This window comes from Podarcis raffonei, chromosome 17 (assembly GCF_027172205.1).
Source record: "Podarcis raffonei isolate rPodRaf1 chromosome 17, rPodRaf1.pri, whole genome shotgun sequence".
NCBI classification, from domain to species: Eukaryota; Metazoa; Chordata; class Lepidosauria; order Squamata; family Lacertidae; genus Podarcis; species Podarcis raffonei.
The window spans coordinates 12,194,251-12,211,428 of NC_070618.1; the positions used below are offsets into that span (position 1 = coordinate 12,194,251).

Here is a 17,178-nt window from a genome sequence, read left to right on the forward strand (position 1 = left end):
CATCACGTTATTGTGCAGGCTTGTCCACACGTGGTTTTCTATTTGCCCTGCCACTTTCCCTGGGGAAAATCCGCTCTTTAGCACTAAATGGGAGCACCTGTAAATCCACGGAAAACCCATTTGACATTTGCTCTGATTCAATGGTAAAAAGCAGGTTTCCTAGGGGACAAGTTGTGGGGCAAGCAGAACTGTGGAAGCTCTGTGTCTTGGGTTCTCATTTTGGAAAGGAAGGAAGGAAGGAAGGAAGGAAGGAAGGAAGGAAGGAAGGAAGGAAGGAAAGAAAGAAAGAAAGAAAGAAAGAAAGAAAGAAAGAAAGAAAGAACACCATATTTAATGGCTTGATTCAGGTTACACAGCATGAGTTTTGGCACATATTTTTCCCATTTGCTCAGCTACAAGGACAAAGACGCCTATGTATACTATAGCATGTGAGTTACAATATAGATGATACCTAGGAACAGAAGAAGCTGCCTTGTACCAAGTCAGATCATTGGCCCATCTGGTTCACTATTGTAGAGTTGAAGCTGACTGGCCACAGCCTTCCAGGATTTCAGAAAACAGCCACCTCCCCTAGCTCTACCTTTGAGATTTATCAGTCCACTGTCTTCCCACCACTCCAAAAACATTGTATCACCCAATAGCACCACAGAGCTTATTAAAACTTAATTGCCATTGGCATTACAGATCCACATAGCTCTATTTTCCAGCACCGAAACATAAATTGTTGATAAAATAATTGTTTTAAAAGAAATTAGAACCCATGAAAACTCAATTAAATTTGTGTTTCTACAGAGCTTCAGAGCTAGCTGCCTGCCCTGGTGCCATCTTCACCCCCTAACTCTACCTGGAGAGGAGTGCAGTTTGTACCAATGACCATCTGCATGTGTTGGGTGTTCAACATTCATTCCAGCTGGTATTGTTCAGTGTTTCTTTCATGCTACGGGAACACTAAAATGTCACCCAAATTATTTAGAAAACATGCAGACAACACAAGGGCTTTCAGAGCTGTTCCAAGTTCCTTTGTGGCCTCTGAATGAAGCATGAATCACAACCATCACAGTCATCTGAAACAGCTGCCCACACATTTAATAAAAGACTGGGTCAAGATTATTCATGAGAAATATCCCTCCAACCTTTTTTAATCATACATAGTTCGTCACACCCTAACAGCCTACCCTACCGGTTTATGAACACATGATTATTTGGAGCACATACGTTTATTTGGAGATGACAGCTTTCCTTCCGTTCCAGAGCTGGCCTGAATCATTTTTGCTCCTGTACAAAAGCTAATCAGGTTGCGAGTTCAATCTTATTTCAACACTGCTGATCAGACAGCACCTTCCAATGCACTTGAGGGCACCAGGATAGATTGAAAATGGAGGGCAGGCCATGTAGCACAACACAGCAATATCTGCTCTCTCGTCTTTTTACATCTACCACCTGAGGCAGTAGTCTGCCCACTTAAGCTTTCGCTAGAAGAGGAAAGGCATCACCAAACGTGGAGGATTAAGAAATGGACACAGATTTGCGTAACATTTCTATATGGGAACTCATATGCGTAGAAGCAAACACAGACATAATTGCTAATATTTAAATAGAAATACAGTGGTACCTTGGGTTACAAACGGTTTGGGTCACAAACACTTTGGGTTACAAACACTTTGGGTTACAAACTCCGCTTACACGGAAGTAGTACCTCAGGTTGAGAACTTTGCCCCAGGATGAGAATGGAAATTGTGTGGCGGCGGTGCGGTGGCAGCAGGAGGCCCCATTAGCTAAAGTGGTACCTCAGGTTAAGAATGGACCTCTGGAACGAATTACGTTCATAACCCGAGGTACAATACATCTATCTCACCATCGTATGGAAGGCTGTGACCAGGTGACATGTTTGCATGCCCAGTTTGCTGTTGGAATAGCAACTGTTGAAGGGCAACATCCATGGCTCCTGCTCTCCCTTCTTAGGGTCCAGCCCCTTTAAACCATACTTGGACTTAACAGCCCTTCAAATAGGACCTTCAAACAGAGGACTGACCTCTCTAAAGTAAGACACATGGCCACTGCCTCATTCTACATAACAGATACTCCTGGCCTGTTCTTCATAATTTTAGAAATCTCCTTATGTCCTGTTCATGTATCTAAATAAGCAGTATCTAGAGGTGAGGGGCGGGTGAATATTATATACTTTAAATAGTGAGATGGCTTGGGATATCAATGGGGGAGTTATTTGTTTTGTTGCTATGTTATGTATTTTTGTGGTTTTTATACAGTGGTACCTTGGGTTAAGTACTTAATTCGTTCCAGAGGTCCGTACTTAACCTGAAACTGTTCTTAACCTGAAGCACCACTTTAGCTAATGGGGCCTCCTGCTGCTGCCGCACTGCCAGAGCCCGATTTCTGTTCTTATCCTCAAGCAAAGTTCTTAACCTGAAGCACTATTTCTGGGTTAGCGGAGTCTGTAACCTGAAGCGTATGTAACCTGAAGCGTATGTAACCCGAGGTACCATTTGCATTGTAAATCGCCCTGTGGTCCTTGGATGAAGAGCAGTATAGAAATAAGAAAGAACAACAAGAACAACAATATCATCATCATCATCATCATTGTTCACTGTCCTTGTTACTTAGAACAAGCCGAGAGCCACCTAGGTTTGGGTAGGGAAGCCTGACCCATGGGACACAAATATCTAGGTCTGGCTTGGCAATGCATGATGGATTTTAATTGTAGTGACTTTGGGAGTCAACCTTAGCTGAAAAGAAGGGAATAAATGAATTAATAAGCAGAAGCTCATATAAATCACTACCACCGTCTATTCCTAAACCCATACTCCCACCAGCATATGTACTGGTCCTGGCAATAAAGTAATGGGAAGTGACTGCTAACATCTCATGACTGAGGGTAGTTTTCCACTCATGTGTTTGGTAAAGTGTAGCTCATGATGGATAGTGGGCCATTGGTCTGACTCATCAAAGCTGTTCTTCCTGTGTCTCCTTTCCCCTCCCTTTTATTCTAGCTTCCTGAACCATAATTTTATTTATTTACAATGCTTATAATCCTACATTTCCTTAGAAAGTACAAAGAGGTTTAAGTAGAACTCCCCAAGGTCTCCCACTGATCAACCTCAAACCTTCTTAGCTTCAACAGTGTCAGGCATGAGACAAACACACAGACGTCATTCACATTTCCCATGGCACTGTTTTCCCAATAAATAATATTGCTGACTTGCAACATCACGAGATTTCCCTAAGTTTCTTTTACTAGTAGAAAGTAGCTTTTCATTTAGCTGCAAACGGAAGCTCGACTTGTTTAATTTCTGGCTTCCAGCTCTGCTCCTAAATTTGCACTATGATATATAGAAAAGGGTTTATATTCACCACATTAAACCCAAGCCTTTCATTTGGAAAGTAAAGCGAGTTACAATACTTATATCAAAAAACATTTCCAAGCATTGCAATGTAACAAACAACTACTTAATTCAATTAAGCACTATTATCGCCTTACAGAAAAGCCCAAGAAAATGTTCCGTCCCTTGAGTGCTAGTGCAATGAGATTCCTGCATAATCCTGTCAAGCATTAACATTTTCCTCAGATGTCCTTCTCCGAGATCCCATGTCACCTAAAGCCAGAAAGGCACCACAACCGAAAAGACCCTGCCTTTGGAAATCTCTCCCTAGAAGGGCTAGTTAAGCAAGATTTCTTTCGGGTGCCGGGTGAAATCATTTCTATTTGCACAATCCTTAGGAGTCTAAAATTTAGGCTGATTGGTTTTCAATGAGCTGGAATTTTATTAGCTTTCAACATTTGCTGTTTGGCTTGCTGCCTTATTATACTACAGCTACTCTCATTAACCCTTAGGCCGGAGAACAGGTGAGAAGCTTTCAAGCAACCAAGCAAACAAGCAAATGACAAGGAAAAATATAACAGTCCAAGCAGTTTAGTGAAAAACAATAACAGTTTAAAAAGAGCTGACCTTTACATTCCAGACAGAGCAGAAATATGACTCCAGTGTCAGATATCCTATGCTTTTGGCTAGGCGAATAGCCAAACAACTGAGGCTTAATTCTGTATTCCCCAAGATATATCAAAACTAAAAAGGGCTTTTGCTTTGCACTTAGCCAGGCATTCACGTGCTGGTCCATAAGAGTGTTGCTTTCTGTTGCTCCCATCATTTCTGAACATCTCGCTCCCACTTTAGCTTTTTAACATAGCTTTATAGCTAAGGAAAGTAACAGCTCCTGTGGGAAGCAAGTTGCCCCTTTGTCAGACAGCTCTATTTGAATAGGCGGTGAAAAAAATCTGATGGACAGAGTTGTGCCATTTCATAGGCTGCTTAAGAAAAGCTAAGTCTCCCAGTCCTTTGGGAGCAGGGATTAGTCTGTTTTGCTTATGTTACCATTGATGACACTGAATAAATAAATAGCAACACAACCTTATTATGCTAAATTGGGAACTGGTGCAAATGTAACCCTGGCTCCCCCCAAACCATGGTTTACAGATCTGAAGCTAGTCTCAGAGATCTGAAATCTATCCCCCTCCCTCTTCCATTTTCTGAAGCGAATAACTCCTCCATTCTTCTATCAGTATTAACTAAGGTTTAGAGTTACAGCTGGACATATGCTAACCAGGTTCCCTCATAAAGATGATTTGCAAACACACTTCGAATCAAGGTTTCAAACTGGAGTTATGATGGGGCCATGGTTACTATAAAACTGGCTAACATCAAAACACATGTAATTCTAAACCATGGCAAATGCCAATAAAGGAAGGAAGGAGGGGAAAGGGATATGTATCCCAAAGACTGGCTCCTGGTTTTCAAACCATGGGTTACAGGGATGCCTAGACCAGACCTAAATATTTAGCTTTAGATACTAAGACCACAGATGTAGAAAATTTTGACCTTTGGACTCTCTCCCTTCTTTTTGCAGAGATAATGAATCACAGAGTGATTTGAAATAACCAGCTGAATCTTTGGCCACAGGTCTCCTGCAATCCAGGTGTAATGATATATGTAATGTGGAAAGGGTTTGTTTGCATTTTGTTTTCTAACATAGTACGCTATATTATGTGAACCACGATATTCTGCTGATTTAAAAACTTGCACTGTACCTTGGTGAATACAATTCAAAATACTCAAGCCAACACACTCACCATAAATGGCTTCATGACATCTAGATTGTCCTGAAACACTCTCTCTGCAGCAGAAAGCTTTTCCTTAGGAATGGAGCAAATCAAGGCACTGCTGAGAACATCTACCACTGGGTTTTGGATGTTGACAAACTTTGACAGCTTGGTTGAATTGCAAAGGTCTTTCACACTTATCCGGTAGCCAGATGTAATGACCTAGAAACATATACCAGAGGTTATAAATCTATAAATCACTCCTGGGACTCGAGCTAAATCATCTTTCCCACATCACATTCACAATTCATGACATTCAAATTGAGAACTGTAGACTTTCTTCCCAAGTGCTGTTCATTGACAGTATACACTTCTTACCTGTTGGAGGTTAACCTCGGCATTCAGGATTTCATCTACAACAAACTTTGGTAGGGAGGCATTGTGATGGAGAAAGTCAGAGAAGGTCTCATTGTCAACCAGGAAATCCCGGACTTTCACACCTGCCAGGTAACAAGAAAACCATTTTTTCAAAATTCAAAACAAATCGAAACTCAGAGAGGGTATGTCAGTATTACAGCATCAAACATGTTCAGCTATCATGCACTTTCCCCTTTGAAGGCTATAATTTGGATGGAATTGGGGGAGTGAGAGGCTAGGAATTGTCCAACAGAAAATTATGTATCATTCTCCTTACCAAACTACTGCAAAGGGCTGTTCAGGGGGAAAGTGTAACAGTTAAAACTGGAATAAAGATCACACCACTTTGTAACAGAGATGTGCCCTTTAGCCAGAACCCGCTCCCCTGCTCTGGTGCATAAGTACAAAATATTTATTTGCAATCATGGGAAGAGAGAGGTGACATTTCTTTCCAGCTACAGCCCTTCACATCTCATAGATATACTTCTCAGGCCTCCCAGGTGGGTTAGCCAGTTCACATTGTCACATTTTATTTATATAATTTATGCACAGAAAACATTTCTACACCACTTTTTGGATTTGCAGACTGCAACAACAAAATGGCATGTGAGCCTGGGCTTCCCTTTCAGACTGTATAATATACATTGAGGATAAATCCTGTAACTATGGAGTGTGTAGTGTTTGGTGGTACACTGCATGGGATGCTTCCCCTCTAACCTTTGCAACGAGCCCCTTTAGCTACTGTTTTGGAGGCTCTGGGGAGGCATGATTTGACCCCATACCTCTTCTGAGGACCTCCCATTGCTCCCTTGTCTAGATCCCTCCACTATCCTCCTCTAAGGCAGGGACAGCCAATGTGATGCCCTCCATTTGTTGAGGACCACACTCCCATCATGCCCTACCATTGGCCATTCCAGCTGGGGAGCTGTAGGCCACAACATCAGGAAGGTTCCATATTTGCTTCCCTTGCTCTAAGGCCATGTACCTGGCTGAAGGGGTCAGTCTTGTCCCCAGCTCTGCATTGCTTTGTTCACTCAGATCCACCCATGTTCAGTGCTTAGATATCAACAGGGATTATCAAGAGAATTACAGTCCTCCCATAGGGCTGCCAGACCAAATAATGGCGTCCAAGTGGATTTTTGGCAAATTGGGCAAGATGTCCAAGAAGGGGTGTTAATTTTTTTAAAATCTTTATAAATTTCCCAAAAAAGGCAAAACAATTAATTTTGGGGCCGATGTACCCAAAAAAAGCTCAACAACTTTACAACTTTGAACAAACCAAACCAAACACAACAACATTGACCTTAAAAAAAACCTCAACAACTTTATGATGTGTACCCCTCCAGCTGCTGTTTTCATTTTGTTCCTATTTATTTGTTTCATATAAATAATAATAATTATACCCCACCCATCTGGCTGGGTTTCCCCAGCCACTCTGGGCGGCTCTCAATCGAATATTAAAAACACAATACAGTATAAAAACTTCTCTCCTACCCTTCCAGTGTCTAGGAAGCTTACAGTCATTGAAAGTCACAATATCATTTAGACAAAACAATGCATTCAACAGTTAAAAAGAAGAAGATAACAGAAGTAGGAACCATAGATACAATACAACCTTGAAGTAAAACAACACTTTTTACAAGACTATGAATGGGGGGGGGGGGTCTGCCTAAAATTTGAAGGATTGGGCAGTGATTGGGCTTGTGGGTATTATTCAGGGCTGCCTCTGCTTCTCCCCTCCCATAATTCACACACAGTGTTTGTGGCAGTGGGGAAGATGTATTTTGGGGAACTTCATCCACCAGTTGTTGTTGTTGTTGTCATCCATCTGTCTCGAGAGACAACGGAGTACGCCTCCAAGGGTGAAGTCAAACTACTGCGTTAGCAGCACAGAAGTGACTTCCCCTAGGGCACAAGCCTGGGCAGTGTGTAGGGAGGTCCCAGGCTGCCCAGATGACAGGACCCCCCTCTCGGCCTTGCTGATGTGGTCCAAAGGAAAGCAGAGTAAGACGTATGGCACCAGTACTGATAAACATATCGAAGAATCCCTGGAATATGCTATGAAACAAACTGATCTAAATCATATAATCTGGGTGGGCACAATTGCATTATGGATGGGCATGGCTTCTCCCACCCTTTCCCTCAAACAGCGAATACAGTGGTACCTCGGGTTACAGACGCTTCAGGTTACAGACTCCGCTAACCCAGAAATATTACCTCGGGTTAAGAACCTTGCTTCAGGATAAGAACAGAAATCGTGCTCCGGCGGTGCAGCGGCAGTAGGAGACCCCATTAGCTAAAGTGGTGCTTCAGGTTAAGAACAGTTTCAGGTTAAGAACGGACCTCCGGAACTAATTAAGTTCTTAACCGAGGTACCACTATATTATGAGGAGACTTATGTAGCTTGAAAGCTTTAACCCTGTTCCTTAACATGTTATAAAGGCACATTCTCAGTATGTGTGTTTTTGAGCTGTGGAAAACGACGTGGCTGCGAAGCTTCAGGAGCTCAAGTGCAAAGCGCAGAACACCTTCTGGGGTGAAGAGGAGGCAATGCGATGCCAACGCAGCCTTAGGAAGCTCACATTCCCAAACGCCGTTGCCGGATCCCAAGGGGGCAGCCGATGCTGGTCTGCGAGGCTGCCTGATACTTTTAAAAAATGTTAATTAGCCGGCTCGCTTACAAGAGACATTTGGCATGCCAAGAGGGATGGAAGGAGAACTCCACAAATCTCCGCCGCAATGGAATGGCGGGTGGAAGACGAGAAAGGAAGGCGGAGGCACTGTGTTTTCTGCATTTTGTGGTTTGCAGCCTCTTCCCTCCCACACCCTGCCCCTGCCTTTATGCCGCTAAGCATTGCGATTGTATTGCTCAGACCCTGATTTGGCAGGACACCAGTCTGGTTTGGAGAAGAAAAGTTATGAAGAAAGAAACACTTCCTATTTTTCTCCCGAATACCCGTGCTCTGGGGTTACTGTCGGTCAACGCTCTCTATCCCAGTTCTCCGGTTACATGTTCCCTGAAGCTTTTTTGTTCTACAAGCAAAATAATCGCTGTCACCAGAGGGCTTGAGGCAAAAGCTGGGTTACTTGAGGATGAAATCTTTTCAGGGCTGTTTAACAACATGCTCTTATATTAGGGTGGGGGTTGGGGAGAGAAGAACAGGCTTGGGGAGAAAGAAACAAATTTATTCTTTGATGCGACATCCAGGAACTTCAAAGGTAAAAAACTGATCTAGACCTATAACCACAGATATAATGATTTACTCTGAATGGCACCCTTCTTTCAATACAGTGATACCTCAGGTTAAGAACTTAATTTGTTCTGGAGGTCCTTTCTTAACCTGAAACTGTTCTTAACCTGAAGTACCACTTTAGCTAATGGGGCCTCCTGCTGCCACCACGCTGCCGCGGCACGATTTCTGTTCTCATCCTGAAGCAAAGTTCTTAACCTGAGGTACTATTTCTGGCCTAGCGGAGTCTGTAACCTGAAGCGTCTGTAACCTGAAGCATATGTAACCCGAGGTACCACTGTATTCTGATGACATGGGAGGTGCAAACCACATTGTTAAAGGCCATACAGTGGTCTCTCTCCATGCCAGCACCCCTGGGTGATCCTGACACAAGAATCATAGAATTTTAGAGTTGGAAGAGACTACAAGAGTCATCTAATCCAACACCCTGCAAATGCAGGAATCTTTTTGCCCAACATGGGGTTCGAACCCACATTCCTGAGATTAAGAGACTCACTGAGCTATCCCAGATAAGAAGGAACCGTAGCATGGTGAAGGGTTAACTTGGAGCAGGAAGGAGCAGTGGTCTAGCACTGAACTGGCAATGGAAGAACGGAATCAGTAAGAGCAACAGAAACGAGAAACTGGGTTTTTAGTTATAATGCAATTTTTTAAAAAAACAACAACAACCAAGCCTGTGATTCCCCTTTCTGCCAGTTTAGTTGCAAAACTTCTGTGTGGAAAAGAGCATTCCGTATTATTGTCTAAGTGTGCCTCACAAATATGTTTGGAGAACAATGCTCACTCAGAGAGAGCTGCTTGTGTAATACAGTGAGAGCAACTTGACCCAGAAAACTGGCTCATTCCTGCTTTTCCTGGCTTGTCAAAGTACCCCTGCAGTAAATATAAAGACCTACTAAAAAGGGGGGTAGGAGTTGGAAAGTACAACAATGTTTAGTGTGAGTGTAACTAATTTACTAATGCTTTCTGGTACAGTCTGTAAGTAATGGAAAGGGACACTTAGATATCAGATCAGACACACTCCTGTCTCGGCTTCAGAGTGCCATCTTTATCACGGAATCATCATACACAAAGGCTTGTTTTGAGATGTCACAAGACTGTCAAAGGAATTGGTGGCAATGGCTTCGTTCTGATTGGCTAGAAAGGCCTCCAAGAGGTGATCCAGATGGCACAGTTTCCTTGATTGCCGGCATGGAGCTGGTCGCACCCTCAAGCATGATATTAGCAGATGCTCTGGAGCAGGAATGTATACCTCCAGCTCCCTGGACAGCACCTTGCACTGGGAGCACCAGAGCCACTGAGGATAACCAGGGACCGTCTGCTTTCTCCTTCCTCAATGCATAGCAGTTCACTTTGGGCTATGGGACAGCTTGAGATAGCACCAAATGGATGCGTTTTTCTAGCTCTCTCTGAACTGTTACACACCTGCCTATAGCCAGAGGATGCTTTTCTCTTATGCTGCTGTTCTTCATTCCCAAAAGAGGGGAAGAGACAAACATCCCTCGCTACACCTCTTATTTCTGCTGGGTCATTGCAAGCATGAAGAAAGTCATGAATGTTCAACACTGCCTTTTTAATTTGATTGTTTTCAATGTTTCTTATTGAACGACAAAAGCACAATCCAACATCCACAATATAGTCTGTTTTCATATACCTAGTTGCTGCAGAAGTGACAGAAATACCCCCTTTACTCTTCCCTTTTCAATTTAAAATCAGTTTCCACTTTAAAAAAAAGAAAGAAAGGCTTATGAAAGGAATTGCTCTTATCAATAGGAATACCGGAAGCTATTGGTGCATCTAACTCAGTACTATCTGACTGGCTGAGAGCATTTCTCCAGGGTTTTCAGATAGGAGGATGAAGCTGAACCTGGGATTGTGCCGCTGAACCACAACTCTTCCTGATAGCAATTATAAAGCGCTTTCCCACTGCCTTCTGCAGTGACAGAATAATTTTGAACCATGCTCAAGTGACCCATAATTTTAGCAACCCAAGAGCAAAGGCAATTGTACTGGCCTACTAGTAGAACAGCTTTCCCTACAAAGACAGGCTCAGCCAGCCTATAATCGTGAACATGCCCTGAATTCCACGGAACAATTGGTATAAAAGAACTCTGCATGTAAGATCTAGAAAGTTTAAAATGGAAAAACCATTATCACTGCAAACAGCGCTGGAGAAACAGTGGCTTGAATTTAAACATATCAGTTCTCATTGTTTTGAGAGCAGGCAGATAATAACTACCCCCATCTGAATAACTTCAAAAGCTTTTAAAGACAAAGTAATCCCAGATACAGTAAATCCAGGCTAGTGATATGATTCAGTTGGAATACTTGCCCCTAAACAGGTAAGCTAGGAAAGCAAAGAGACTGCTTTACTGTCATCCAGCCACAATGATTGCATTTGGCCCCGGTATGTAGAATAGTTGGGAAGCAAGGTTATTCCATCCTGTTGGCTCCCTTTTGCCCTCATTGTCAGGGAGAGATGAGAAGCAGGGACACCCCCCTCCCTGTCAGCCTTGTGATAAAACAGCTCCATTTATCTCCTCTGCTCCCGCAACTGTTTTTCCAGCTGCTCTTTGTACAAACTTTGCCACGTCATTAAAACTTGGGGCAACAACTCCCCCCCCCCTTCTCCTCTCTTTTTCATTTGTGTCATGACTTTTAGATGGATCTGTTTTACGCCTTGTTCTAAATTACTTCTGGTAAACCAAGAGAGAAAAGAAACATTTCCTTTTTTTATTCTTTTGAGTTCATCATTCCCAAAGACCCTCCTAAGTTCAGGTTATCTTATATTATAAGGCCTAATTATCAGCCAGGCTAACATGGGAAGGGAGAAAGGAGCAGGGGAGATTCACTTGCTTTAAAGGTAAAGGACCCCTGACAGTTAAGTCCAGTCGCGAACGAGGCTGGGGTTGCGGCGCTCATCTCGCTTTACTGGCCGAGGGAGCCGACGTTTGTCCACAGACAATTTTTCCGGGTCATGTGGCCAGCATGACTAAGCCACTTCTGGCGAAACCAGAGCAGCGCACAGAAATGCCGTTTACCTTCCCGCCGGAGTGGTACCTATTTATCTACTTGCACTTTGACGTGCTTTCGAACTGCTAGGTTGGCAGGAGCTGGGACTGAGCATCGGGATTTGAACCGCCGACCTTCTGATCGGCAAGCCCTAGGCTCAGTGGTTTAGACCACAGTGCCACCCGCGTCCCTTGCTTTAAACACCTATAATTTCTTGGGTCACTCCTTCATAAATTCACCCCAGTTGAGGAATAGGGATCGTACAGAGTGTTTCAAACCAGAGCTTTCTGACTGGCAGGCTTAGGGCATGCCCAAACTTATATCCCTGCTTCTTTCTGCGTGTTCTGAAACTGTGCAGAAGCCAAAAGTCTTTAGGCATGTTGAGCTTTGCCAATACTGGGTAGTATTTAAAACAAAGATCACTCTGATACAGTAGCTCTACAAGAAACCAATGTGCCCACAGTGATCACCAAAAGCCTGCCCCATTAACCATAGACTTAACTGTATGCCGTATATAAGCGATCACCTTCATTTATGAAACAATATGTGTGCATCTGAATAATAGGTAAAGGTAAAGGGGTAAAGGGACCCCTGACCATTAGGTCCAGTCGTGGCCGACTCTGGGGTTGCGGCGCTCATCTCGCTTTATTGGCCAAGGGAGCCGGCGTACAGCTTCCGGGTCATGCTCTGGTTATCTCCCGCTTGGACTACTGCAATGCGCTCTACGTGGGGCTACCTTTGAAGGTGACTCGGAAACTACAACTAATCCAGAATGCGGCAGCTAGACTGGTGACTGGGGGCGGCCGCCGAGACCATATAACACCGGTCTTGAAAGACCTACATTGGCTCCCAGTACGTTTCCGAGCACAATTCAAAGTGTTGGTGCTGACCTTTAAAGCCCTAAACGGCCTCGGTCCAGTATACCTGAAGGAGCGTCTCCACCCCCATCATTCTGCCCGGATGCTGAGGTCCAGCGCCGAGGGCCTTCTGGCGGTTCCCTCATTGCGAGAAGCAAAGCTACAGGGAACCAGGCAGAGGGCCTTCTCGGTAGTGGCGCCCGCCCTGTGGAATGCCCTTCCAGCAGATGTCAAAGCGATAAACAACTACCTGACATTCAGAAGACATCTTAAGGCAGCCCTGTTCAGGGAAGTTTTTAACGTGTGATATTTTACTGTATTTTTGGTTTCTATGGAAGCCGCCCAGAGTGGCTGGGGAGGCCCAGCCAGATGGGCGGGGTATAAATAATAAATTATTATTAATTATTATTATTATTATTATTATTATTATTATGTGGCCAGCATGACTAAGCTGCTTCTGGCGAACCAGAGCAGCGCATGGAAACTCCGTTTACCTTCCTGCCGCAATGGTACCTATTTATCTACTTGCACTTTGACATGCTTTCAAACTGCTAGGTTGGCAGGAGCAGGGAACAAGCAACGGGAGCTCACCCCATCGTGGGGATTCAAACCGTCGACCTTCTGATCAGCAAGTCCTAGGCTCTGTGGTTTAACCTACAGTGCCACCCGCATCTCCATCTGTAAAGTCTGGTAAATAACCAGCAGAGCAATCCAAGCTTCCAATACTCTGAGCTGGGAATGGGAGGGTTGGATGAGGTGGAATTGTCCCTCTGCCCAGCTCTCCCAGGTAAGCTGTTGTCCTGCCAGCCACCAATATGTACAGGCGACAAGGAGGCCCACTGGTGGAATCCATGCCAGCAGAAGTGGGGTGTTCTAAGGGCAGAGAGGGGCTCAGCCAGCCAGCAAGGGATCTGCTGAATCTCAAGTTGGTCTCACAGCTGATGTGCAATGACATCCAACCTGATCTGGGCCTGTGCTAGCCTGAAGTTGGCGCAGGAATTGGGTCCAGATTCCCTCCTGATTGCCCTGGCCCCTTATTCCACTGCAGTTCTTGTGAATGGAAGGGTTGCAGATGCAGCAGAGGTCCCGCCGCTCAGCAAAGCCGAGGAGATAATTAAGATTGTGCATGAAACTATCAACAAGCTGTATCAGATCCCTGTAGAGACTATTATATTTGGGGTGGGGGTTAGACGTGAAGATTCATAGCTATGGATGAAGGTCAAATATCGTTAGATTGCAGTGCGGAATATGCTACAAAGTGCACATGAAGTTGCACAGGTGAAAGACTCTGTGTATTCATCACAATTAAAAACAACAACAACAATCTGACCAAGTATGGTTTAAAAGACAAGGTTTCAAACACTTCAGATGACTAAAGCAAAGCCTGCCCCCCCCCCCAACATCTCTCCCTAAAATAATCTGACATCATGGCTGATAAATATTCTACTTCCCCATAAGTAATCACGAGGCAAATAAGACAGCGCCTTTGAGCTGCTGCACCGTCTCTTCCTCCAGGAACAACACTTGTCATGTTCAGCAAAATCTATCACTGAAACATGCAAACCAACCAGGCATGCAGCCAGTCTGGACGCTGGCAGCCAATCCACCCACGGCGTAAGCAAAGGAGGTGCCGAGAGTTTCTGAGCCATCCTTTCTGTCCGACACAACAGCCTTGGTTCAAAGCAGCACAACTGCGTACGATATGGCAGGGTGCACAATCTTCACGACACACAAATTTTTTTGCATCAAATTCCTCAGGTTGTCCTAAGGCAGGACTCAACTATACCCTCCTGGAGTGGAATGGCAAAGAAATGTCACGATGCCTTGCCATGTGCATCAAACACCCTGTTACTTCAGCTGGATTAATTCTAAAACTTTGTTCACTATCTGTGAATGGAATGAGAGAGAGAAAGAGAGGGAGGGGAGGGACAAACTGTCCCTAATTAATTATAACTTAAGGTAAAGGGACCCCTGACCATTAGGTCCAGTCGTGACCAACTCTGGGGTTGCGGTGCTCATCTCGCTTTATTGGCCGAGGGAGCCGGCGTACAGCTTCTGGGTCATGTGGCCAGCATGGCGAACCAGAGCAGCGCATGGAAACACACGGAAACGCCGTTTACCTTCCCGCCGGAGTGGTACCTATTTATCTACTTGCACTTTGACGTGCTTTCAAACTGCTAGGTTGGCAGGAGCAGGGACCAAGCAACGGGAGCTCACCCCGTTGCGGGGATTCAAACCACCGACCTTCTGATCAGCAAGCCCTAGGCTCTGTGGTTTAACCCACAGCACCACTCACGTCCCTAATAATAATAATAAAAATAATATATATATATACCCTGTCCATCTGACTGGGTTGCCCCAGCCACTCTGTGAACACCCTGCAAGCAAATCAGGATGAATGCTTATTGTCAGGAGCTGTCCTGCAAATAAATCAAAAGGAATGTTCAATAAAGACCGGACATAGTCTAACCACCATTGAATGCTTTGTGTAAACAAATCAGGATGATTGCTGAACAAACCGGTTGTCTGCAGGAGGCCTCCATTGAGGAGTATGGCTAGTACCAAGAAGAAGCCATAGTGGTCAGCAAATGTCAATACAGCTTTAAATTGCTATGACATCATGGTGATCAAATTTCTAACCGAGACAAACAGCACAGCTACACAGCTTAATGAAGTGTGGGATTTTTGACTGCTAAAACTTCGCCACTTTAATTTAGTATTGATTAGTGGGATGAGCAGTGCTGTTGAATGATGGTGCTATCATTAGAGGCATCTCATTGAGGTTGATCGATGCCGTACTCTCTCAAGGGAAGATCTATCTCAAATCTTGGCTCTGTGCACTGCATATGCAGCCCTGTGTTGTCTGGAAGTGGAACACTGGTCTTACATCAAAGAACAAAACTGGGAGCAGAGGAAAAATCCCTGGATGAGTTTCTGTATACCTGAAGGAGCGTCTCCACCCCCATCGTTCAGCCCTTCTGATGGCCTTCTGGCGGTTCCCTCATTGCGAGAAGTGAGGTTACAGGGAACCAGGAGAGGGCCTTCTCGGTAGTGGCACCTGCCCAGCAGATGTCAAGGCAATAAACAACTATTTTACTTTAAGACAACTGAAGGCAGCCCTCTTTAGGGAAGTTTTTAATGTCTGGTGCTGTATTGTTTTCAATATTCAGTTGGATGCCGCCCAGAGTGGCTGGGAAAACCCAGCCAGATGGGCGGGGTATAAATAATAAATTATTGTTATTATTATTATTTGTGGCAAATTCAATTATACTGTAGAGTGGGGATTGCCCATGTAGTGCCTTGCAGGTGTTGCTTGACTCCAACTCCCATCAGCATCTGTCAATGTGACCTGTGGTCAGGGATGATGGGAGTTGTCATCCAAAAGCATCTGAAGGTTGCTATGTTGGGTACCCTTGCTGTAGATGAACACGGAAACTGGCAGATTTAGGCTCCGCTCGGTTGTTGTTTTTTTAATTCTCACCAAAGGGGATAACACAAAGGTGCCTACTGTTGGGATACTTTGGAATATCAGTCCTGTCATATGGAGAATAAATAAAAAAAGTTGACCCAGTAACTTTTTAAATAAGCAGTTGAGTTTAGTTATTAAGTTATAATTGACATGAGTGGCACTGTGGGGACGTGGGTGGCGCTGTGGGTTAAACCACAGAGCCTACGACTTGCCGATCAGAAGGTCGGCAGTTCGAATCCCCGTGACGGGGTGAGCTCCCGTTACTTGGTCCCAGCTCCTGCCCACCTAGCAGTTCGAAAGCACGTCAAAGTCCAAGTAGATAAATAGGTACCACTCCAGTGGGAAGGTAAAACGGTGTTTCTGTGCGCTGCTCTGGTTTGCCAGAAGCGGCTTAGTCCCCTTTTTCTTCTCTTAAAAAGGGGGGGGGAGTTCTGGACAAAAGGTATACTGTATGGATTGACTACATGGGCTTGGCAGAAATGACGAGCAGAATCCGAAACCAGGGAAGAGAAGCAGCGGAAGAAGAATGGAAAAAGTTCAAGGACTATCTAAAGAAATATTACAAAATTAATGAAAGTTAGAATGATGTTGGACTGGAAAGTAAATGGTTACTATTAGCAATGGTTAAGACAAGGAGAATAAGGAAGATTAGCTTAAATTTAAAGTAAAATAAGGGAAGATTTGCTGAGTAATTGATTAGAATCTGGAATACAGAAAAGGGAGGCATGAGGAAGTCGGGGAAGAAAGGTATAAGAAATTAAGATATGAAATGGTACTTGTTTTTTGTTTTGTTTCTGTTTTTGTTTGTTTATGTATTTGTTGTTTTTATGTTATGTTTGTGTGGTTATAAAAACTGTTTAATAAAAAATATTAAAAAAAAAAGGTATACTGTATGAACATAATTGACATATGACATGCCCTATGATATCCCTTAACAGTTCACAATGAGTCTCACCAGCTGCAGCAGGTAAAATAGCATGCAAATCGTGCCTCCGAAATAACTGAAAACCACCATAGGCAAAAGCTTGAATTGATTCCCCTTCCCATGCTGTTTACACA

At 44.1% G+C, this 17,178-nt stretch overlaps 1 protein-coding gene across 2 annotated transcripts in view; it reads right to left on the bottom strand.

The window, feature by feature from the left end:
- Positions 1–17,178, bottom strand: part of ABCA1 (ATP binding cassette subfamily A member 1) — a 104,771-nt gene that overhangs the window by 51,589 nt on the left and 36,004 nt on the right. For both annotated transcript variants that reach the window (XM_053371478.1, XM_053371479.1), the window contains exons 6-7: positions 5,492–5,613; positions 5,144–5,335 (exon numbers count right to left, since the gene is read on the bottom strand). In XM_053371478.1, the coding sequence (XP_053227453.1) occupies positions 5,144–5,335; positions 5,492–5,613 (314 nt within the window). The remainder of the gene's footprint in view (positions 1–5,143; positions 5,336–5,491; positions 5,614–17,178) is intronic.